Source organism: Caloenas nicobarica, chromosome 4, assembly GCF_036013445.1.
Source record: "Caloenas nicobarica isolate bCalNic1 chromosome 4, bCalNic1.hap1, whole genome shotgun sequence".
In the NCBI taxonomy this organism is placed as follows: domain Eukaryota; kingdom Metazoa; phylum Chordata; class Aves; order Columbiformes; family Columbidae; genus Caloenas; species Caloenas nicobarica.
The window spans coordinates 6784725-6810530 of record NC_088248.1 but is presented as its reverse complement, the minus strand read 5'-3'; the positions used below and the strand labels follow the sequence as shown (position 1 = coordinate 6810530).

The following is a 25806-nucleotide window of genomic DNA, read 5'->3' as shown; positions in this document are numbered from 1 at the left end:
CCCCTGCAGAGCCAGACTCAGACACCTACCCCCGTGTCCTCTGTCAGCTGAGGCTCCCGTTGTGCCAAGGCTTTGCAGTGTTGATTGACTGTAGCGATGAAATGCTGTCTTAAAACACACAGACCCCAAATCCTCCCCATCACCTGAGTACTTATTTCTGTTTACCTCTGAATTTGTTCAAATCCTGCGTTCTAAAGGCTGTTGCTAAAGAGGCAAAAAGCTCTTTCAGGTTTGCATAGCTAGGAGATAGATGTCTGTTTGAACCAGGGAGTCTCCACCTCAGCAAGCTGTAGTGATCTGTAGTAAAGACATCTTCGTCCACTGGAGAACAAAATGTGTTAATCTTGAGAGGTGCCAAAGAATGTAACGGTTTGTGCAGGTTCAGCAGTGTGTGGAACTATGGGAGCTGCTGCTTCCTGTAAAATGGACATTTTATATTGCAGCAGCTCTTAAGTTACCTGTGAAACTCTTCTTAAAGCTGGGTTGAAAGTTGTCATTCTTCCTTTTGAATAATACATACAATGCTCTTGTCATATGATAGGGAAGTGTACTCTTATTTTTAAATCTGGTAACAAGAGCTACTTCACTTTGATTGAATTGTCATCTTTTGGTTCCTTTCACTGCATTAAAAATGACACTTGTGATCCAGAAATGAAAACAAGATTCCAATTAGTACCAAGTAACAGCCTCCTTTACTGGTTACTTTAAAATAAGGACAAGGTATTTCAATTATTCACAAATATTTCTGACATATTACAAAGTAACGCAAGAGGAAAAGATCACAATCATATTTGAAGCAAAATAGTTTAAAAATGTTTACAAATGCATTGTTTTTTCCTTTTCAAAATGTTTAATACAGTTTTGCAGGAGACTATCTGTTTGGTCAAATATTAACTTCTGGTACACATACTGTGCTTTGTGCTAAGGGACAAATTGGAAGAGTATTTTCAAAACAGAATTTTGTCAGAAACAGGGGTTTGGAAGATGACTTCTAATGGCCTTGCAATTTTATTTCTGTGGACTTCATGCAAGGCTTAACATGAATCTTTTTTAATGATGGGTTTATAACATGATATGAATCTGACATTTGTTTTACATTGTGTTTAAGTACTTAAAAGATCTGAGACTTATTTCTTCTATATATACATTTTTGAAGCTTTAAGGCTATAGCACTAACAACATTTTATCAGTCTCTTGTCATTTTACTGAATTTTACAATTACTTTGTCAAATTTAGAATTGTTAGCAGCAGTGATGATTGATAATGTTCCTCATTTAAAAAAATCACAAACCAAACAGAAGAATTCCCTGGGAAACTGCACATCAGATGCATCAGATACATAACTAAAGAATTAGTCCAAAGTTCTGATAAATATTTAGTTCCAGCTAGAGCTAATAATTGTTCTAAAGAATGAAATGTTTATTATATACAAGAGGGTTGGCTGGAATAGGGACATCTGGCAAAGAGCACTCAAGGCATTTCACGGTGGGGATTGTGCAGTACACAGCTGCCCCGTTTGCTCATGCGCACGTTTGTACCGACGGCGGGGAGGGAACGTTCCTGGTCGTGCCACCAGGAGTCAAGTTGTCTTCTCCAGGCTGCTCCGTCCTCAGCTGAACCATGAGCTTCTGGCAGGACCGAGAGCCTCCCGAGCTACATGCAAACTCGTACAGCGTTAGCAGATGCCGGTTCACAGCAGGTAAGGGTTTGGTCTTTTGCCTTCAGCATATTACGACGTGAAAAACTGCACCAGCGTTTTTCAATGAGCACCATTAATGTACTTTGGTAGCGCATCTATTGGCACGACCAGCGGGATCAAAGGATGTGCTGAACTCCTGTCTTGTACAATAAGCAAGCACAGCTGCCCCTTACCTTGCAACTGTAAATATGAAAACCATAAATACATTACTAACCATACACATATACACAGAACACAGCAGGAGCAATATTACAGGATGCAGGGCCTACTCTATAGAACAGCTTTTTGTTAATACAGGTAATAATAATACAGTTAAAACACCAAAATAAATGCTATTTAATATGAAGCAAACCCTTCTTCAGAGGTCAATGACAGGAAGCCAAAGCTCAGGTCCAGGCTTCTGTTAACCTGAGGTGACTCAGAAGCTGGATCAATGCCACTGTCTGTCACATCTAATCAATGGAAGAGTAGCACTTAGGGGAAGATAATGACTATCAGCTAACACTAAAACTCTCTGAGCTGGTGCTTGCTGTTGCCAGCATTTGTAATTCTCCCTTTTTCACAAGTGCTCTTTGTGTGAACACTCACCGGGCTTAACAGAGGCTGAAGTTATTACACACAAAATACGATTTAGGGGTAAGGATTGATAGAAACAGCCAGCACAGGATTGGAGTTCCTGAATCCTGGGAGGTGCTCTCCGTGTTTTTCAGTGACATTGCAGTGAGACTGCGCTTAGCAGACCACTGGGAAGTTGTCACTCTCCAACTTGTTTTTCATGCCGTTCTGTTTCTAGGCGTGGTGGGGATAGCACGAGAAGGGTGAGAGAAGACTCTGCTGGTCCATTGTCTTTGCTAATGCTCCTCAGAGCAGCGTCCCCTCCTCAAGATCACGTCATCTAGTCCAATATCCCCAGTTCTTCCTTTCCCTTTTTCCCCTTTGAAAATAACCTGGGAAGAGAAACAGAATGATTTGTGTGCAAAAATAAAGCACAATGGAAGAAGCTTTGTTTGAGAGGTCTCAACAGTGAGGAAGTGAAAGCATAAAAAAGCTCAGGCAGTTTTAACTGACTCCTAAAAACCTACTTATAATGGCTGTGTTTTGAGGGGTTTTTTTCTCTTTCTGATCCTCTCCCTTCTTCACTTTGGTAGGATCTTTGTGAAGAACCAGCAGTTCGGGACAGAGTTGCTCCAGTTGCACCATCTGCTGAGGTGAGATGGTTTTCCACATAAGTGAATCTTGGGCATTTACTATATATCATCTCTGCACTGTTTTCATTGTCCCTCACGGCAAACACTTAAAATCCCCTGGATTGTGAAAAATGTTGTCTAATAGAGGAGCTTTCTATTGCTAAAGCACCTTGCAGCTGCCTGCCTTGTGTGAACCAGGAACACCCACCTTTTATTTGACAAATTTGGGCTCCTGCAGACTCATGGTCACCTGCGGAAGCTCTGGCTCCTCGCAAAATGATGGTGGAAGTTTGGGCATGGATCTGAGCAGATCATTAGCAGTCCAGGTTTAGCCTGAGTAGGAGTAATTCAGCAGGCTTAAATCTTGAGTAGGACTGGAGCATAAATCAGAGGTGATACACAGAATGGCCAGTGGACGGTAAGAAACACCTCATAAATCAGAACTGCTCACCTGTGCTACTGCTGTCGATTCAGAAGCCTGAGCTGTTTAATATGGTCACTGGTTTTGACCATGGCTTAGAAATTATTCAAAGCCTACAACAAAATTTTCTAAGAGTCTGCTATTATCATTGAGCTGGAAAGAGTTAATACAGATTCATAGATCACAATTTCAACTGTGTAGTTAAAAATAATCTGGATGCTGGCTGAAAGCACACTTTTAAATAAGGAGTAGGAATGGAGGAAGTCAGATAAACTCTATATTGAATAAATGAATTATTTTTTTTTTTTTTAGAAATGAGTGATTTTGGGATATACTTCAGAAAGTATTTACACAGAGCTAATTCACTAGAAAGTGTGAGGCAGCTCTGGTCTGTGGTTCTGGGTGGCAAGTCCTGCTGACAGTTACGGCCGAGGGGTCGGGAGAGGCAGGGAGAGCACAGAGGGAACTGCTGGTCTTGCTTGGCGTCTCTAGAACTCATTTCCTTTTCTGCCAGACAATAAACGAGTGATACACACAATTAATGAACTGCTCTGTCAGGTGAGACAGACCTGAGGATTGCCAGAAGCGTTAAACTAGGCGAAAAAGGGTAAGAGTGTGGCAAATATATTGTTCACTTGTTAAAAATTTCCGTGTTCTTAGTCTGACATTCATTTACAGCTAACAGAAGATCAGGTGTCTTTCTTACTATTCTGAGGTAAAGTTTTCTGAAAATCTGTGGTAATTACAGCCTTAATATTAATTTTAGCACTATATACTGTGTGTGTTGTAGCTTGCTCCTACCGTGAACATGATGATGTGTGAGCTTTTCAGACCACCTGATCTATTTCTCCGAGCACAACAGGCCCTGAAGCAGCCAAGCCCCTTCCCAGATCTGAAACAGAAACTACCTTCAAAGCCTTCGCTTTGAAAAGGATGAAGAAAAATGCTGAGCTTTTCATATCAGTCTATCATCCAATTTTTCTAACATTTCCAGGTACTAAAAGATTCTCCATCATGGCACTACAGACAGATTCTTTTGATTGCACTAAAGCATTTTGTGTTATTGGCATAGTTAGGTCATCATTTGCCTCTCTGGCCAGATCAGCTGCAGGTATGCAGCTGCATTGTCAAAAAAATGACTTCTTTTCAGTATCTCTGCCCTGGTTTAAGCCAGTTATTAATCCACAGGGAACAATTCTTCCTATTTCATGACACTGTATTATTTAAAACATTGTTTATGAGGAACCTTGATACAGGCTTTCTGGAAATCCATGTACAGTAAGCCATTGTCCATCAGACTGCTCTGTCCCCCATGGTGATCCCTTTAAAACAGGCCATACGAGGTAGCTCAGTACAGGGTGTTTTGTTTTTTCCTGTGTGTCTATTGCTGTAGGTAGGATTTTTCTGGCATAAAACTAACTTGAGAAAACGCACAATGACTCCCTTAATGTGACTCTATTGGCAGGGATCAAAGTAGCAAAACACAGGCTCAAATCAGAGCCAGAAGACAAACAGTCCCGTGCTACACCAGCTAAGCGTCTTCAGCTTCTCACACAAAAAGAAAAAAGGCAGCACACGCATCGGTACTTACACTCTTGATGCCCAGTCCTCGTAAAGTTATGTGTGTCTGTCTCCAGCCGTGACCAGCATTTCTTCCCCAAACGGCTGGTCCGTGAGCTCCGTTCTTCCTTACGAAGACGTGGAGGGCACCAGAATGCCGTCCGGGCACCTTGTGCCTGAAGGACAAGCACAAGTCGCCGGCCTGAGCCACGGGACCCAAGGGCAGGATCAGATGTGCAACTCCTCCTTCTTGGCCTTTGGGCTCGGAGATGGTGAGATACTGTCCCCCTGCAAAAGAAAAAGCAGTTAGGTTGGGTTTTTTTTTAAATTCTACTGTGTTGCAAAACCAAATGCACAAGACTCACTAAAAAATAAAAAAGGGCTTCACAAGGTCCAGCAAGTCTTAAATAAGGCAGATAGTTGCTGGAACATGGACCAGAACTGAGGCTTCTGCCTCCTGCAGAGTAAGACTGACAGAGCTGCTCTTCTCTTTACATTAGTACCAGGTCAGGTCTTGCCCATCTAATTTCTTTTTTACAAAGCCAATAGTATATATTTTGAAAATGAACATTTAAAGTATTCCTTCATTTCTGACAAGCCCTTGGTGACTTTAAACCCACAGTGACATTAAAGCTACTGTGGACATTCCTCCACCTTGTGAGCTGCAGTTTTTGCTGTGGGACAGATGAATGGGAACACCAGCAGAAATGTTACCGTGTAACTGAGCTGGCCCTTTCCTTTCGGAACTGTGTTCACAGCTTAAGTCTCCAAGCGTGTCCATTTGCAAACACACACAGCCTTTTCATTTAACTATAATTTAAATTTTTAGTCTGGATTAGATACTGAAAGCTGGAAACATGATGATTTCCAAATGGCTGTTAACTTGATACACTCCTTGAATTCTTCTCTAACAGCAGTAAGTTGTCAGTGAGCACACATACTTAATTCAAGACCCTGGTATTATCTCTGATCACGTATGAAGCAACGGTGCCTTCATAAAAACACCCAGAACATGGAAAGTAGAGGATCAAAGGTATGGCGAGATCCATTAAACCTAAACAAAAAATTAAGGCATATACTTCCGTAAGTCCCACACACCCCTTCACAGAGGCACTCGAAACTACAATAAATGAGACTTCACATCTTGAAGAAAACCCACACCTGTATTTTTTCTTTATAGTTTTCATTATAACTTCTGCAAGGCTGATGATAACTTTAAAATTTGAAATGACCAAAGGACAGAGCATTCAATTTTAAAAAAATAATTTAAAAAATCTTACTCTGAACCTAAGAATCTTTTTTCTTTACAAGATCAATTATTTTTAATCAAAAAATCAAATTGTAATGAATTTAAGATAAAGGTGGTATTTAGGCTCCTTAGTTGAAACCAATGATGTAGAAACACTGGAGGTTTCTAATATTGTTGACATACACAGTCTTTATCAAATTATGGAATCGAAAAATATTTTTTTCATTTAAATTATTGCTCTGTGATTACTCAACTAGAGCTTTATTTTTTGAAAGCTTCTTTCTGAAAGCCACACTTATTTCCCTCGAAAGCCGTGAGATTTCATGACAACGTACCAGGGCTGGTCGCACACAGAAAAGGAAAGCAAACCTTGCCTTCAGTTCACTTCTTCTACGTAGGCTTGGAAGTTCTTTGGTCTCCATGAGATTTAACAAAGCAAAGCACCGCGCTGCTGTCTGGGGCCCTGGATCTGCATCTGCGCATGAACTGGGATCCCTTTGTCCAAGGACCAGGCAAGGGTCCCCTCAGATCAGCATTTTCTGCATGCAAGATAAGCTCATAAGGCTTCAGCATGGCACCTCTCAAAGGGCACATTCTGATAAAACCAATACATAGCGAACTTGGAAAGGTGAAAGCAAACACTCAATAACAAGCTGTGAAAATAAATCCTTGCAACAAGGTATTCCAGACAGGAGGGAGTGGGTGGGTGACTTCAAGGGACTAGTTTTAACAGGTTATATCAACGGCAGCAGAACAGACACAGGAAACAGAAAGCTGAGATTGTCACTGAGTGGGAGAATAAAAAAGTCTTAAAAAAGAAAAAAAAAAAAATCATAGTTCTGGAACTTAATATGTATTAACAACAATTTTTGAGTACAGATAATGAATATGCTTTGAGTGACTTACTTTCTCAGTTTTAAATCCGTTGTTTCAAAAAGCTGTTTGAATTAGGTGTGACCTTCGTTGAAGTGCCTGTCGGCGAGCAGGAGAAAGCTGCCTGTTCTCTCACCTGCAGGAGGACCCAGCTCTGCCCTCCGAGTCACTCGTGGGGCTTTTTAAGTGTTGTAAGGAGCATAGGAAACACCGGGGCCTGCACTGAGTCAGCTGCAGAGGTGCCAGGTCACCGCTGCAGTGGCACAGGACTGTGTCATCAACGGCAGCGCAAGGACCCACAGTGATTATGAGGTGGTGCATAAGGAAAATGGCTCTCAGTGCCCTCACCTCCCTCAACTTAGAACATCTGACGGCCCGAGAGCGCGTTTCCTTCCCCAATGCGCCGTCTTCTCGCACAATGTGAGCATTGTGCACTTCAAAGGCTGCTTTTCTGGGTACAAAGTAATCCTGTCCTTACCGGGAGCCACAGACGCGTATCTGATCCCCAGTGCTGCGGGGTGCGCGGGAGGACCCGCAACCTCTCGGTGCCGTACGCTAAAATCATCGGGGGACCGGGCACAGCTGGGGTTCAGTGCCAATGCTGGTCTGCTGGCCTGTACAGGGGGGCTAGTGCACACTCCCCCCTCTCATAGTCCCTGCAAGGTCACTTTTCACCATCCCAGACCTACCCACTTGGAGAAGTCTCTGCATGCGACCACCTAACTTGTCTTCCTTCCAGTTACTTAACAGGTTCCCTATATACAGGTTGCTGTAACTTAGAGCAGAATTCAATAAAATCAAATGGAGAGCTTAAACTAGAACATTGTATTTGGCAGCAAAACAAAGACTATTTCCAGCACTTTCAATAATTTTGCTAGTAATATGGAAATAATTATGTTTGGTGGTTTGAAAAATAAGCTTTGTTTCCCCAGAAATAAAAGTTGTTGTCTAGTCCACATTTTTGTTCTTTCTGATTGAGGACAGATAATATTTTACTGAATACATTTACTGCTCCTTCACAGACATTCCTATTGTAAAGACACCAGCTCTGATAAAAGTGCAAATTCTCAATTGCTCTTTCAAACTGGGAATTCTCACTTTCTATTTTTATACACAGAAGAGGGGTGGGTGTGAAATATATGCTGGAACTGAAGGGAACAGAAGCTGTGTAAATTCATCATGGCATCATCAACCCCCAGCTGGCCGGTTCTTCAAGTACAGGATGCGATCGCACACAGGTCACTTACCTGACGCATCTCTCACTGGTTCCCAGTGCAAGTCGTCGTCTTTGTCCTTCATCCATCCGCACAGTCCGCTGTCAAAATCACAGCTGTGCACCAGCACTCCTAGGCAGAACAGGTCAAAAAAAAATAAAGTGATGATTTGGATGGTTCTAGTTGGGGAACTACAGCAGTTTCCCTCATGGCTGACACTGGGAAAAAATATGAAAATTAAATGCAGCAGAAGGAGCACTAGGAAAAGAACCTACAAAAATACTAAAACAATAAAAGGGATGCTAATGTCGTTATGAACAATTCACATTATTTTTGTGCTAATCTGTTAGGGAACAAAATTATAAAGGTTCACTTAGGTTGTTGGGGTTTTTTTTCTTTTTACAAAGCATAGTTTAAACAATGGCCATGAGATGCAGGAGTGCTGTAAAAATGTATCAACCCCCAAGAAATCTCAAGTCCTAAACTCGGAGCCCTGAACAGGAGATGTGATCTTTACCTGGGTCATCGTTTGCTTCAAATTCATCAGCGGTAATCCCTCTTTCGATTTCAAGTATTTCAAACAGATTATTGCTCACTCCAGGCTGGCGTGGAACTGTGAGAAAAGCAGTTTTTCAGAAATGAATGAGATAAAGGTAGTGACCTACTGCCTTATCTTTAATAAAAAAAACCAGCAGAGCGGCTCTGGGCATTGTGCTTTTCACGGACAATTCAATATATTGTATTTGACATGAAGATTCATAAACTTTATGCCTATGTGATTTATGATTTACATTGTAACATTTATCTGAGCTCTGGAAAAGGTGATTCCAAATCTGCTAAAGGGTCTTCAAATCCAAGCTCCTTTTTAACCAAGAAAAGAAAAGAAGCTGTAACCTTGAAGCACAGTATTCCCCTCCAAATGCACTTTTAAAGAGAGTGGTTTCTCAATAAAATAAAGCCACATTAAAGTCCTTGCGCAAACTTGCTGATCCCCTCACCTTCCCCAGATGTTTCGGGCGAACCTCCAGAGGCGGCAGCTGTCTGGGAAATTCATCTTTCAGAGACAGGTCTAACACATAACTCCTACCAGTAGTAATGCGCTTCAGACGTGTCCTTAGATGCTATGGACACCTACAGTATCTGTAAGGGCCTTATCTGTTAAAAACTTGTCACGTTTTCCATTTGCGGTGCTAAAAAAAGTATCTTAATGTCTCTACAGACTCCTTGGGCAAGTGAGAACAAGAAAAATGGCGATGTTTTCCAATTCTAAACCAACATAAAGGCCTGTTGTTTTCACAAGATCAAAGGTAAGAAGGAGCTTCTCTTGCACCAGGACAAGGTGTAAGCAGCAGTGCTGAAGCCAGAAGACAGAACATGAAAAATAAGAATAAAGTAGCTTCCTGCTTTTTGGAATTAGGACAAAATAAGCAGCCTGATAAAAGGTCGCCCAAACGCCAATGTATTTTTAAAGTAATATTTTTTGTATAATAAAAATAAATAAATAAAAAGCTTGAAATCTGTGGGAAACTGATCGACTCCTTAATAGTATAGTATCTTTTTTTTCTTTTTTTTTAAATTGTTTGTAAATTTTGGATTATTTTTGCAGTGAGGATACTAATGCCCAAACAGCCTCAAAGACTTTAGGATGGCTTGGCCAGTAAAGGCCTGTTAATTTTTAAGGATACATTGTAATAATACTTTTGCTGCTTTGTTTAATGTGTTGGGGTTTTTTTGTTTGTTTATGCGATTAGAATTTTGAGATTTAACATGAAAGAAGCCTGACAAATGTGCGCAGTCCACACCATCTAGGCCGATACTCACCCTGCAGTACATTTATGTACAAATGCTACATTTAAATATCTTCTTGGACTGCGCTAAGAATTAAAGTTTAAATATTTGCCTGTAATTAAATCTCTACAATCAAATATTTCTTCGAAACTTTTCTCTAAACACTGTTAATACAACCTTTTAGCAGAAGGTGTTGCACAGCTTTAAAACCACTCACTCCAGGGCTCAGATCTAATTAGAGGAATGTGCACTTGATGTGAAACAAGAGATGCAGGACTCTAAATATGATCCATGTGCACACTTCTTTTTGCTACAACGACTAATACGTTGAGTGGCGATCGTGGGAGAAAGTATTTGGCACAATTATTTTCTGCAAGCTTTCCAAGCCCTTTCTGTGTACTTTATATGGCGTATCAGTGTGCTTTTCACTTAACTTCAATGGTTTGATAAAGCTTGTTAAATATAAACTTGGCTGCTGCTTCTTGGAGAATTTTATAAGCTCTGAGGGAGCCAATACATCAACAGTGCCACATTCTCAAAAGTTCATAAGCCAAGTTCTTCATAGCTGCGTGAATATGGGGGGGGACACACTTAATAACTGTGTAAGACTGATGCCTTTTCAGCTTTTTAATCCTTTAGGAAAACAGTAGGACTTTTTTTTTCATTTACTTGCTAATTGCTGAGAGTATAAGAGTATATATGAGAGTATAAGAGATGGTGTGTACATATGTCAGGTTACTTGCAATGACAGAATAATCACTATTTTGATGTACAAAACCAAACCAAAACATTGACTGCAGCTTCATGTTATTAGTAACTGTTATTACTATTAATAATGCAGTGTTCTGCCTTACAACACACACGGCATTCCTGTACAACTCCATTCCACGCAATAATCATGACCAAGTTCCCATTTGTTAAAAACAACCACCAAAAAACCCCGAAGATTTTTTGACTAAATAGTTACGATTCAAAGTTGTTCAATTCAACTTCCAGAGAAATCCCCACAAGTGATGAGGTCTCCTGCAAAACTAGCAGAAAATCGCTAAAAGGAAAGGGAGTCCCAAGGTCAGTTAGACTTTGTAAACAAGAATAAGTGTTGTTTTCCTCCAGGGAAGACTTTGATGTGCACTGGGCTAAAAAGAAGGGGCAACGGAAAGGTTCACTTCACCTTTTTATCTTATATACCAGCAGTATCCATTAAATGTTCCCTAAAACTTCACAAATACAAATTCTGCAGTGAGAATTACTTCAGGAAGGGTTTTCCTGGGCTGCCCCCGCTCTAGAGCACCACTTGCAGGAGAAGGGAGCGATGCTGCTGGTGTGCGATCACTCCGAGTCCAATCTTGCATTTCTCGGGCAGTTCCCAGGCTCATTAGCTTTGACCTAAATCAAACACCTTATTATTATATCTTCCCAGAAGATTTTCTGAAAAGCAGCCTGCTGGCTTTTCCATGAGCAGCTATTCAGGAGGTGCAGAGTGCCAGCTGAATTTCTGGGAGGCACAGCTAACAACAGGAGTCTGCAGAACCTGCAAACCAGATCTGGGATAAAACCAGCTGGAAGACTGATGGCGGGTGTGATTTGTAAGACTCCTGATGATTTAGCTGCACAGCACAAGCAGGAACAAAGTGCCTATCTTAAATGCTTCAATTTTAAGACAAATACGTTTTAATAGGTGCCAGAACAGTGAAGATGGATGAAATACTACTGTAAAATGATGCTACTCTAATGATGTTAAGGAATAGAACCCACACTCTGCTTGCAGCATTTCCCTTTTTTCAACAGCTTCAGGGATCACAGAGCTGCATTTACTGCACTAAGGACTTTTCAGTCATTCGAAAAGGGGGAGCAGAAAGAATCAAGTTTTAATCCAATCTTTTAATTTTTTTAATAGCTGTTATAGTAAAAGTCTCCTAATTCCAATCTTTTCAGCTCCACTAAAGGCTAAGAAGGAAAACTGCTGAACTATCTTTTAATACAGATAAGGGGTTTTGTTCCTGCTCTGCTGATATGTAGTATTATGCTTTGTCTTTATGCTTTTAATGCTTAACACCCAGATCCTGATGGCAGCAGAAATTTATACTCCTATTGAGAAGTACATTCTATTTGTTAGAGACTTTATGCATCTGAGTAACCAGAAAAGATTCTTCTGTACTTCACTGTAGTTTCTATCAGTCCTGAAATAGTTAAATATTAAGCCATCGCTGCATTCCTCCCTCATTGCCATTCCCCCCATATCCATATCAGGAGAAGATTATCCTTGGTGCCAGATTCCACTGTCTGCATCTGACTAAGTGGTTCAAAGGCCAAGTGTAGGAATTCCTTTTTTAAAAATATTCTTTTTGTTGTTGTTGTTGTTGTTCTCTGAAAAAGCAGCTCCACAAAGTCACTGCAGGCATTTTTAAAAAGGGGGTAAAGCATCTAAAGAAAAGCAACAACTCAATACCTTTCCAAAGTTGCAAAGGTATTTAAATAACGTTATCAGCATTACTATCATCTGTGCTCTGTCACCACTGAACAGACCAATTTCACCAGCCCTCAGCTGCTTTCAAGCAGAGCACCACATTCAAGAGTGCTCTGAAGCGAAAGCTTACGACAAGTTTACTCAGCACATGGGACGGCAGGTCAAATAACGAGAGAAAATAGAGAGCAACAAGTCACCACGGGTAAGCTCAGGAAAAGGTTAAATTATCGAAACTTAAAATTGGAGAGATGATCTGGACCAATCCTAGACCACTAGTGTGTTTAAAAGGTTTGGTCTAGTGCACTAGGACATCGATCAGTGTCCAACGCACCCGCTGCCCCTCTGCCATGGGTTCCCTGACAGAGGTACCACCTGTGCAGATGGTTGAGCAAAGCAGCGTTTACTGCCGGGCTGCTTTGACAAAGTCTGGCTAAGGCTTCAGAGCCTGAGGGGGAAAAAAGGGAGGAAAAAGTCCATGCATCACAAGATAGCCTAGTTTTAAAACATAACTTTAAATATTGAGGTCTTCAGCAGATGCTAAGGGCTGGAAGATCAGGATTGCCAGTGGTTGCTTGCTACAGTGCCCTCGGTACTGGGTTTTGCCCATCCTTGTGTGATAAAGACCACCCTTCTGTGACTCTTCGGGACACAACAGCCCTTAGTGACACACACAGGAGATACCATAACTCTTCTGAAGACTCTACAAAACTGAAGTTAAGTCCTGCTTCATGATCTGAGTGGATCTAACATCAATCTCCTCCTCTGTTTTCCAAGACAATGAGTGTTATAAGATGCCTGAATTGCTGCCTGCATTCTCCCGTGGGAAACATAAAGGTGGCAAGAGCGAGGCTTTCTGTTCTTTTTTCACGCAGGTACATGGGGACCACAGTGCAAATTCATTTTTGAGCTGCTTTGCTGCCTCAATTGGAGAAGCAGATGATGTGGGGAAATGAACCTAAAGAGGCTCAGTACAAGCCAAACAAAATTAGCTCATGTCCACAACCCAGGAAGACTGCAAAGATGTCTGATGCAGGTGAGATTAAAACAGCAACAGTTTCAAAGAAGCTGGAGGAATTAGCTGAAAAAGCCCCTTCCCTGAGGAAATAGAGAGGCAAGTGAAAAATCCACAAATGTTTTTGGGGTGGGGGAGGTTTGGCACATAACAGAGAAGAAGGACATCAGAGGTTAGCTAAATGTTACTAGTTATTTCAGTTTAAAATTCTGTATTGACTTAACCCTGTGGTTGTTAACACAGCGTTTGGCTGTGAGGAATATTTTGAGAGGCCCTGGCTTACGCTGGTTGGAAGCACTGCCGTCCTGAGCTTGTGGTGCCTGAACCCCTCGTGTGATGGCATCTGGGGATGACTGAGTATCTCTGCACTGGCTGCAGAAGTGCAGGTCTCAGAGCAGGCGAGGACAAGCTGAGGGATGCCCTGCACATCCCATTGTGGTAACGTAGAATATGACTTTTCTACCTGCTTTTCTAGATGCCCCACATGAAGAAATGTAACTTCTCCCCTTCCCCACAAACTCCTCCAGTAACACGATTCCATAGGTAAAGTAACACCTTCCTCTACAAGCAATGCTTTCCTTGACAAGGTAGCACATTCTTCTGGAACGGAACTGTTTTGCACCCAACTGTAGTTTTCAAATCCTAAACAAATGCTTCTGCGCGCTCACTCAATAAATGCCTCTAGACAGAGTGAAGGTGGGAGGGACACCAGTGCCCGCTACCTACATGATACTTTCAAAGTAGTCATGAAAGAAAGAAAGAAAGAAAAGAGATCATATCAGCTTCGTTAGGGATCACACTACTAGCACCATGGAAATTCCTACCATCTAGAGCACAGGTGGAGTGTGCCTTTGGTCACACAGTTATGTCACACGTGTGTACATCAAGTATAACTTTAGCAGGGGATAGAAGAAATAATACGGCATTCAAGACACGTATCTATTGACCTGATCTGGCAGCTGACCTGAATAGCTGATAAACACTTAGCAGAGACCAACGTTTCCTGTGTTCATTGGATGTACCATAAGGTAAGATTACAGTCAGAACACACTTTTACTTTCCTGCTTTCTAAACCCCTAGATCTGAAGCATATGTATTGAAAGCATTAGATCCAATATCAGGCCTCTGGGGACAACATAGAAAGACTATTTGTAAATAATAAGCTTTATAGAGATGATTGTTATGACCTTCTGAAAACAGCTGAGAACTATCCCTCTGCTTTAGAATTCCAGAAAACGCTTGTAACACAAGACGCCTGGGAAGCACAATGTTAAAGTCTAGAATAATTTCCACAGAACTCCGTATTTTTAACTATTGGTTCCCATTATATTAAATTTTGGGAGAGTTTACTATATTTACTTTTAGAATTTTACACAACAATGGTTTTATATTTCCAATTGAATATAAATTGTTTCAAAAATAACCTTGAAAAAGCCCAAATCACACTCCTCTGAGTAGTACCAGGATGTATCTTCCCAAATTCTAAGTCAACTTTTTTCTCCATTTTAAATTCATCAAACTGTCTGCGACAGAAAAAAACATCAACAGGGAAAACAAACCATTTTTTACAAGGAACAAAATATTTAATGACCTAAGAGAACACAGCCCAAGAAGTGACCACACAGATGCCAAAGCAACTGGGAAATAACTCCCACGTTGCTTGTTGAGCTGCTCAGAGACAGCAAACTCATCCTCTTACTACATTGCTTCAGCAGCTTTATTGTACATAAAGCTGAAGGAGAAGGGCTGATCCAGCACACCCTCCTCATCTCTAAAATTAGTGGCAGAACTAAAGATTAAATCGAGTGTTGAGTATTTCTTGGCAGATACGTGTAACTCTGCGTGTGCCAGTAATGCCTTCTGTGGTATGCACTAAAGCTGGTGTAGAATTGGAGCTGCAGTTTTCAGAGCAGCTTTTAAAATGACACATGTTCATGCTATGAGTATCTTTACTATCTTCAGCTTTTCATGCATTTGTTTTCATAGATGCAGTCTATAAAATTAGCCTGTTATTTTTATGCAGTTTTCCCATTGTTTAGTCATAAACATCCAAGACTATTTGAATTCATACAATAAAGTGACGTAACAGAGTCTTTAGGTAATCAGACATAGTCCCATTTCTTACCATTCTTAAAGCTAAAGAAATATGGTGAGTGACTCTCAACTCCATGAATTTGAATCCATTAGCTTTTTACGAGTTATGTCGCATGTCAATGTTTTTCAATAAAATGTCTTTTGTTCTCCAAAACTTTTGTCTGAAAGCATAATTAGGCTAAGCATTTGTACAGGACAATACACTCACAAATAACTTCAGGAAGAAAAACTGACATTTTTGCTTGAATTGATCCAGAACTTCCTCCTCACATTTTTTTAGGTCATAAAATCAATTATTTTTGCAGCTTTACCATATGAACACTTTCATGTCTTTGTTCCTACTGATAAAGTGTTGTAAAAACCCCAAACAGTAAAGTGCACGCTTTCACCTCACTGCATCTACAATATTGATAAATGAAAGAACACACGAAATTACTTACTGAACACATCTCCTCGGGGTTTCTGAGGATCTACCTGGATCCTGTTGTCATCTGTAATTCCTCGGGAAGATGTAGTTTCAATAGGAACATGTGAAGGCTCTTCAGTTGTCATCAGAGGAGTTCTTTGTGGTGGTAGCGTAGGTCTTAACGTTGTAGGCTGAGGTGGTGTTAGAGGTGCAGGCCTTGTCACTGGCTTTGTTACTGGCCTTGTTGTCACCGGCCTTGTTGTCATCGGCACGTACCTAGTGGTTGGCTTTGGCGTCGGTCGAGTTGTTGGCCTGGGTGTAGGTCGAGTCATTGGCCTGGGTGTAGGTCGAGTCGTTGGCCTGATCACTGGCCTTTCTGTAACAATAGCAGGTACAAACGGTGGTCTGAGGGGTTGCCTTGTGCTTCCAACATCAGGAATCCTATTGGCTATACCACTGTCTGCCTTAGGGAGCGTGCTGTTGCCCTTGAATGTATGATATGGACCAGGTGGTTCAATCATAACTTTAGGAATAACTGCAAAGAGAATCAAAATGGGACCTAAATGGGCATCTGACTCTGTCACTCTAACTTAACAATATATTTCATTATGACACGCAGAGTCTTTGCTGAAATAACTTCTCTTTGGAATGTTTCCACTAATTAGAAACATACTTCAGCACCAGCACTGCTGAATTATCGCAGCCCTTTAGATAGTACTTCTCATTACAGCAGTTTAGAGTTGATTTAGAATGACTGAAGAGCCTTCCATCCCCACCTCCTCCAAGCATCAACTCCCTTTCAGAGGTGGTAAAACTTACCCAAAAGCACTGTTAGTAAAAAAGAATGGACACGAAGATGTGTGTTAAGCAGCTCTCTAAACTGGACAAGTTTGTACTCAGGAGCAGAGGCAAGTTTAGTAAGACTCCACTGTTACAACGGGATGGGGCAGATACTTTTGTCTTACGAAAGTTATCTTTCAGACCTCTCCACTTCTTCTAAACTTTCCTCCCTGTCAATAAGCATTAAGCACTTTAGAAAGATCGAACCTAAGCCTTCATTTACCTTTGCTAACCACCAGGATACTAAGTAAATGGCATTTACTCCATCATCTCCACAAAAAGGAGAAGGTGAACTGAGCAGCACCTACACCACAGTGACAGTGCCTACAGTACCACTTGCCCCAATATTTCATAAGAAAGGGCAACAAACCTTAACTTGGTTTCACAAGGGGAGTTTCTGCAGACATGAAATGCAAGAACATCTGTTTTGTTATTTATAACTTTCTATTTGTTAATAAGCCTTTTATATCTCGCTGGAGATCTTAAAAGCCCCAACAAGAACACTAGTCACATATTTTGTGTACAAGTGTTTCAAGTCTAACAGACTGCTAAGATGAAGAACTACTGTTTGTTAAACAATGAATTGTTTGATGATAGCAGGTAAGAAGGTTCCCTCTCTGGCCACCTGTTTATTACTATTCTTTTGAATTCCCTGTGGTTTTTATATTGTGGTACACTAAAATATAAAACGCACCTTAGGCCTGTGTCCCAGTAACACATGTGAAGTGTGTCCACATATAATTGCAAGTACTCAGGTTGCGAAAGATCACCTTAGCTAGATCTCCTTACCATCATAGCTAGAGCCAAAGGAGAAGTCCGCAGCGGTACTGCTCTTCAAAGAGATCAGTGAGTCACCAAAGACCAGAACCCACCCATGAACACAGGGTCCTCAAAAAGATTCAGCAGATGTCACAGAGCTGCACCATCCTGAGGGATGTCAAATGTCCCATGGCCTATTCTGTACCAAGGGGGACAGCTGCTTCTCCCAAGAGAGGTGAGGAAGGGAACTCTCCAACAGGGAATTCCTCCAGGGAAATCTTCCCTCTCGGCTCTGCTCACATCTGGGGAGCAGCACTGGGGAGTGGATGGGGTGAGCTGCTGAAACAGGCCAGTGGCGGAGTGTAAATAATAACAGGGTATGAGTAACGTGTGCTCTCCGACCAGACCTACCCTGCTCACTCAGCTGTTCTCATCCTGAAGCAATCTCTAGAATGAAGCTGTGAGCAGGGAGAGGTGAATTTCTTTCTAATTATGAAAATGTCTATGGGAAAGGTATTTTTACCAAGGCATGCTAAGACTCATAAAATTCTAACTACATTCCCTGGCCTCTTATTAAGTATTAAAAATAATTAGGAGAAACTGAGCCTGATAGTGCTGTAGCTCAAAATTTACAACATGGGACACATTTACTTTCAGAATTCCTTTTTTAAAAGGAGCATTACATACGTATGCAGTTTGTTCCATTGTCTCTGTACCCTTCTTTACACTTGCATTTGTAGGATCCTGGTGTATTGTAACATCGTGAAAAACTGCCACACTGATAGTGGCCAAGGGAACATTCATCAATATCTGCAACAGAAAGTTACGTAAAAAAATCATTTACATCAAAGAAACTTGACTTTCTGCTTATCCCTGCAAAAACACGAACAGCAGTATGGTCATTAGGAAAATATTATTAAATTTGAAATATTGAATAAAACTGAATGGCCAAAGGGAAAAGGAAGACAGTCACAAATTAATGTGTTGATATAAACATTAGGGTAAAAGGGACAATTGTGCAACCCCGGTATTGCTCAGCTTACACCTTAGCATCAGCTCCAATGACATGCTGTGGGCAGGCTGCAGTTGAGATCATGAAGATCAGAATTTTAATAACCACTTCTTAAAAGTGACTTGATAAGAAAAACTGAGTGTAGGAATATGCGTGTTCTTAATCACAGATATTAAACTGTTTTTTCATGAAATGCTTTCTCCATTATGCATCTGTATAGATATTCCTACATCAAGTAGAAACTGCTTCAAACATCTTACGTGGCATTTCCATGTTTGTTGTTAGCGATGCAAGCAAAAACCTCCAAATTCCAGTGCTCTGCCTAGAGATTTCTCCCCAAAATATACACTTGAACAAACATAAAGCAATGCCTCATTACCTCCACATGATCCTTTCCTCAGTGAAAGGATCATAACCAGTTGAGGCCCTGGGAAACTAAGACAGTGGGACCTGGGAACATCTTTGTTGAACGGCATAAACCAGCTGCATTCCAGTCTCATGTCCAGACAAGGACAGGTTATTTCCCAATCCCTGCCTTTTCCCCACCTGTCTTCAGGGGAAGGAAAGCTGGGCAGCCTGGGTTGGAAGGAGCTGGGCTGTACTCCAGCCACCTTTTCATATCTTGGATGTTGGGGCATGCTATGGAGCACAGCTGCATTACAGCTCAGACATAGCCTGAGCTCATACACAGCCCCAAACCTACAACTGCCTGTGCACAGTGAAACCTGTGGGGACAAAAGGCTTTGGAAGGGACTTCCTGGGGTCATCAGCTCTGCTCTCCCACTGGCTTCCACAGAAGAACCAGTTACAAGAATGGGAGCCAAATATATGCTTTCTTTTTCACAGTCTATTTCTGTAATCCACTCTTTCCTAAAATACAGATGCAGTGCAACCTAAAACAACCTGCTTCAACATTTCAGCCATAATAAGGAAAACATTCTTCTTTAAACCATTAATTTCACATTAGAATATGCAGCTCTATTACATGTGTGTATAATCATAGAATTCTATGTTCTATGCACATAAGAATTAAGTTGTAATTACCATAGCATTGGTATTTGCCTCCAATGTACATTAGATCAAAGCCTTTATGACACCTGCAAATGTAGCTTCCAAAAGTATTGATGCAGTGCCTAAATCGTGGACAGATAACTCTCCCAGTAGCACATTCATCAATATCTGTGGAAACAAAAGAACTGTATTATTCTTAATAGCAGTAAAAAATACAATCTATACCATCTAAATTAAACTGTTTTCACACAATGAAAAACTAAAGAAGAATAGCTGAAGTGGTTTTGATAAGGTCCTTTTGGCTACAAGCTGGTCAGGCAGCAGGAATACCTGAGCACTTCTGGCTGTGCCACCTCAGTTCGGCACTTGGTCACACACCCAAATTTTTGTGCCCTCTGTGCCAGAAGCCTTTACAAATACTGTGGGTGACACGAGAGACACTGGCATGATGAGCATTGCTACTGCATTGGGAACGCTTGCTCTCTGCTCCTGCCATCCTGGTACCCTTTCCCTTGGAAAGGAGAGGTTCTCTAATTCTCCACAGAATACACGACAGCTTCAAGACCTCAAAACACTCATCCCTAAAACTGTAACGGTATTTGTCCAAAGAAAAGCTACTTTGTGGTTTTGTATAACTTTATTTCATCCCACCAAGCCCTGCCTGGTTATGGAGACAGCACCCAGATGCACAGGCAAGGAATAATAATAAAAACTACTCCAGTAATTATTTTTCTGAAACATGCCTGAAATATTGTTCCCGTAGCACAGGTTATATGTGCATATTCAAAATACATCTTCCTGCAGCAGGAAGTGGGTTTTATCTGTTTGGGTTTTTTGTTTGTTTTTTTTTTTTTTTAAATCTCATGTGTCCCTAATCCATGACGTGCCCAATGAACCTATCAGGAAATCTTCCTCTGTTCAGGACTTGCTCTAAACAGGGAGTTCAAGTTAATGCCAGGGGTGCAGTATTTGTGGGTCACCTACACAAGCTAGTTACCATAGGCCAAATGTTTTTTAAATACCTGCTCTTTGCAATCTCTTACCCTGTAGTGCTTGCGCTGTAGCTGACCCCTCTTTCAGGGGGTTACCTAAGTGATCTTAAAATACCTCTGAGATACACGGCTCCCATTTGCCCTGCCAGGGCCTCCCAGCAGAACCTGAAGCTGTGCTTCAGTAAGTGACATCCAGGCAAGGACAGAGAAGTGGGAAGACACTGGTGATGCACAGCAAACGTCCAACGCTCTTCATCTCTCAGGAGATGCTGTTCTTCATGCTGACTAACATGAAGACTAACAAGTCAGGCAGAGGCCCAGGGAGCAGCTGATGCTCACCCAGGGCTGCTTTCACTGTCTGGGAAACTCTGAGGAGAGGTCAGGCTGGTACACAAAAGCTACTTGCGCTGCCCCTCTCTTTGTAGCACTTGGAAACCGAGCTGAAGCCTGCTGAGTGCTTGAACCCTAATTCTTCACTGAGGCAGAGACCTGCCATGCATGGCTGCCTCTGACGCACGCTGCTACTGATGTTTGCTAGTTATCTACGGGGCACAGTTCAAGCCTTTGCTCTGCAGCTCTCTCAGGCTCTCGATCTACGGGAAAGCAAGATTTTGCTCTCCAAACAGTTCTTTTTCCAAAAGGAGCACTTCAGGTGCAGGTGTCAAGAGTGCAAAACAAAGCCGAGTGATTGATGCTCTGCTGTTTGTGAAAGAGGCCTTGACAAGGCAGAGAGAAGCCTGAGTCTCACACAGCACAGAAAAAATGTTACCGCAAACCTGCTGGTTAGTTAGGGCAGCTCCCTGAGGCAGGGGACATGTAGCTTCAAAATTCTCCAAGCCGTGTTTCCCACAGCCAAAAGGAGAGACCTAAAGCCACGGATGACTGGCTAGATGGGCTCTCCCAGTAGCTCCTGCCGGCGTCGTCCCACCCTGCACGAAGAATGACCGAGGACAGCAAGGATTCAGCCCCTGAGCTCCCACACTCCTGGCCTGTCAGACTGCTCCAAAAGAACAGCTCTCCTTTCCTCTCGGCTGTGAGCTCCTGTACGATGCCGTGGTAAGGGCCTGAACAAGGAACAAACGAGGCCAACGCTGGGCATCTCTCCACGTGCCTGAAACTCCCTATAAATCCGCCTCTTGGCTTGAATCTATTGTTAGTTTTAGGCTTTGAGTACCTTATTAACAGTTTTATAAATTCTGCTGTGTTCCTTACTATTATTTAATTTACAAGCCACAATTTTCTACCCTTTATTAAAATATTATTTCAAGGCTGCAAATTTCAGGCTCTTGATTACTATGAGTTAGTTGGGGTTCTTTTTTGTTGTTTTTATCCTTAAACCACAACTTCAAAGAGCAATTCAGTAAGAAAAATAATAGCTACTGAATATACCTCATCGTGGCATGGATTATGTTCTTTAAAACCTAATATACCTTGTCCCGCCTTTCCCTCTGTACATACTCACGTTTTCACAAATTCTCATAAGGCAAGAAGTACATCAGATGATGAGAACACTGTAGCGGTATTGCTTAATTTTCTAGGCAGTTACACATTCTAAAGATACAGCCCTCGCACCAGGGAGCTGCCCCAAAGGCACATTAGACAGACAGCACCCAGCACGTGCGATGGACAGTGGGCAACAGAAAAGCACAAAGTAATTACAAAGCTTCTCTCTTGCTCTATGAACATATTACCGTTTCAAGCACCAACTAACTATGTGATTCATTGAAAAACAGTATGATATTTAAGTTTACAAGGCCCTGTTTTCAAGTTTCTATACACAATCAAAACAACTAGAATTTATTTTACAGTGAAAATAATTGTTTTCAGTCCTCAAATAATCTAAGACCTTCTGAAGCCGAAATGTATTTCATTAAATGAAAATCCCAATGCAAAAAGCTGGCAGGACTGATTGATTTATTGATTCAAGAGTCATTAATCAATCAGTTAATTAATCCATATTTTCACTGAATATTTTGCTGAATATTTTTTCAATTTGTTGTTATTTAGTTGATATGATTTAGCTTCATGGCCAAATTGTTTGGTGGCTCTATACTGATTCTCTGGAAGGAATGTTTTAACAAGAGAATGATCAGTATGGGTTAAACCAAGAATAGAATAATGCCTAGAGGAATTTCCACCTGGGCTAAAAATAAGCTTTACATTCCCAGCTGTCTATCAAACTCTCCTCAGACAAGGATTTAATGAGCTGCAGCCAGTGCACACTTTGATTTTTATTTTTTTTAACCATCATCTACATTTCTATTTGTACCGCAGCAATATCCAGACCCTTGCTGGAGCTGACAACCTCCCCAACAGTGATGGGCTTGTACATGTGTGAGAAAAAGGCACAGGCGTAGCCCCAAATTACTTCAATTCTTGGTGGTATTTCCTGGTTTTAGTATAACTCAAACTTGACAGAGAAATAACACAAAAAGTGTGCGTGTCACAATACCTTCTTACAAAAAAGGGGAGTAGATCATGTTACAGCCCATGAAGGACAGACACCGCTTGCTGTGACTGCTTTCTCTGTGTTGTACAAGGCTGCTCAGACATTTTTGTGGAAAATTTTTAAAATAGGTTATGAGATCAATCTGAATGATGCACACCCAACTGAAATGTGGTACGCAATTCTTCACCTTTTTTGAAAACTACATTGAAGAACTTACAGTGCTCCATCTAACTGGTTTGAGCGCTAGCCTTTGGCATTAAAAGTGCACTTTGTTTATTTCAAAGTATCAAGTTTGTCTGAATAGAAAAATGCACACTAGGAGAATCTTGCAAGTATTTTTCTAGCCAATTTCTGTACTTGGTATAACTTTCTTGAATTTGTACTTAAAATCATTCAGCTCACTATGGCATTGCGCAAGTCTCTTCCAAAGATCTGTCTGCCCTAATGTCCACAGCATGGTTATTTACAATTCAATCCCTTCGGCATGTGACAATGATGGGTTTTTTCCTCCTGTTCTACCCATTCTTTTGTATACATAGACGTCCCAGTTGTGCACTTCAGAAAGCTCCTCACGTCAGAAGATCTAGAATCTGTCCCTTGCTCTGCCAACAAATTCTTGGTCAGCATGGGTCAGCCACTTGGAGAACCGCCTGCCCTGTGAACAGCCATGATACCCAAAGGGATGATCAGGGCATCCACATTCTCTTACATTCTTTCAGTGCGAGTGTTGTTACTGGTTATGGAACTGCAGCACTGCATAGGATATAAATAATGAAATCACTGGAGCATCACATCCATTCAGGATGTAGAGTTAATGAGTAATGAAATCACACGTCACACTGTTCTTGAGACCATACTAGAGTGTGGCACAATACAGTCTGATTAACCGTAAGCACCTTTTCCACGTTCACAAACATGAGAAAAAACATTTCACTTTTATACAGTCTGAATTCCTGAGTTTATTTTAACCTGGAGTTTTCACAGTATGGAAAAAAGACAGTAGCTTCAATCCCATTAATACTAGGAGCATGCACAGACCTTCACCTTGTCCCAATATAATCTCAACGATTTGCACAAATTCCCTCTTCACCCCCTCAGCCTACACATCACCTTGTTTGGTTTGAGGGAGAGCTGACCTTCCCATTCCTTTATTTATGCAGGCAGGTATTTTGGAGTCTCCATCAGCAATAGTTTAAAATGACCCAGTAAGAGGAGGAAAACACCAGTGATCTTTGACACAGACCACTTGAGAGCCCCTGAGCAGCATGCCTATGGCAATTCTCATTAGTAACACCTTCAAACTGCGTGTATGATGCACTCTAAATACATCTGATAAACTCTCTTGAACTGCATTCGGGATAAGGATAAAAACATTTTGGAGAAAAAAAAATTGAATTTACATTGGATCACCTACCTATGCAAGTCCTGCCATCAGGCCCTAGCTGGAGTCCTGGAGAAGGGCACCGGCAGCGGACTTCACCTTTCAGTACATCACAGCCATACTGACAGTTTGCCATGGAGCAAGAAAGGGCATCTAGGGAAAAATAATCGAATATATTTAGATAAGGACTCTGATCAGCACCAGAAGATGACTGAAAATCTGGAAGAATTAAGATGTCATATAATTACGATAAAAGTAGAAAAATGCTTGTTGAATTTGACAAGTGTCCACATTCAGGCTTTAAAAAGCACAGTAATTTTTTTTGTTCCACAAATTGCATCTCTAAGTAAAAAAAAAAAAAAAAGAAAAAAAGAAAAAAAGAAAAAAAAAGACAACCACCATAATTGTAGCAAGTTTTGTCAGGGAATGCAGCCCCTATGAGGAATGTAAAGCCCAGTATGTACTATAAACCCTCCTGGACAATACTGCCATTTTAAACCAGAACCATCTCTAACTAAAGGTAATTTCTTTCCCCTTCTCTCTGTCCACTTCTCTCCAAATATCCACTTTTATGGGGGCAAGTAGGAACATGATCTCCAGGGAGATGACAGCACAATTTTATACCAAACGACCAACATCTGCAGCTTTAATGATTTTACATTCATAAGGATATTAACACAGCAGAACTGCAGGTGTCTTGCTGCAATGCAAACCTCAAGCACTTGTCCTTGAAGGCCAATTAACAGTGATTTACAGCACTGAAGAATGCTTTTGGGGAAACTTGTAATAGAACTAATAAAAACCAAAATATTTGCTCTTGTTTTGTTCAGCCTACTTTCACTAGAAAAAAAAGCTCATCTTATGCAACTGCCTAATTTCCATCAAGATTAATCTTTTACTTTGGAACTCATTTCATAAAAGTTTCCCAGGGAAACCCAAGCGGGATCTTGAGGATTTTGAAAAAAGCAAGCAACAAGCCTTGCCATACTTGAGCACGTTCCATCTGGCATAAGCATGTAGCCGTTCAGACAGTAGCACTTGTAGCTGCCGTAGGTATTCATACACCGGTGTTTGCACGGCCGTGGCTTTAGTCCACACTCATTTAGATCTGAAACGAAGGGTACAAGGGAAGCGGGTGGGAAGAGAAAATACATAAAGTATGTGTGGAAAAGCTGCTAGTTCAAGTTCCTGGAGAAAGAAGGAAAAATACGGCAATTAGCTTTTTATATGCAGTCCAGCTGATAGCAAGTGTCCATGAAGAAGCCCTCCTGCAGTGGTATGTTTTCCTGCGTTTCACAGATATCCTTTCAGAAATGACAGTATTAGCATTAGGTTAAGTGCCAACAGAAGTTTCCTTAGGGAAGGCACAAGCTCAGTCTGCCAGCATCTTGC

At 41.3% G+C, this 25806-nt stretch overlaps 1 protein-coding gene across 4 annotated transcripts in view; it reads right to left on the bottom strand.

The window, feature by feature from the left end:
* Window positions 1-682: 682 nt before the first annotated feature.
* Window positions 683-25806, bottom strand: part of NPNT (nephronectin) — a 49877-nt gene continuing 24753 nt past the window's right edge. For 2 of the 4 annotated variants that reach the window (XM_065634018.1, XM_065634014.1), the window contains 9 exons: window positions 25403-25522; window positions 24448-24567; window positions 19626-19760; window positions 18257-18379; window positions 16005-16505; window positions 8721-8816; window positions 8237-8335; window positions 4899-5155; window positions 683-2646 (listed from right to left, as the gene is read on the bottom strand). In XM_065634018.1, the coding sequence (XP_065490090.1) occupies window positions 2551-2646; window positions 4899-5155; window positions 8237-8335; window positions 8721-8816; window positions 16005-16505; window positions 18257-18379; window positions 19626-19760; window positions 24448-24567; window positions 25403-25522 (1547 nt within the window). In that variant the 3' untranslated portion in view covers window positions 683-2550. Of the gene's footprint in view, window positions 2647-4898; window positions 5156-6264; window positions 6656-8236; window positions 8336-8720; window positions 8817-16004; window positions 16506-18256; window positions 18380-19625; window positions 19761-24447; window positions 24568-25402; window positions 25523-25806 lie in introns of those variants that run through there. The other 2 variants (XM_065634016.1, XM_065634017.1) reach the window with 2 other exon arrangements.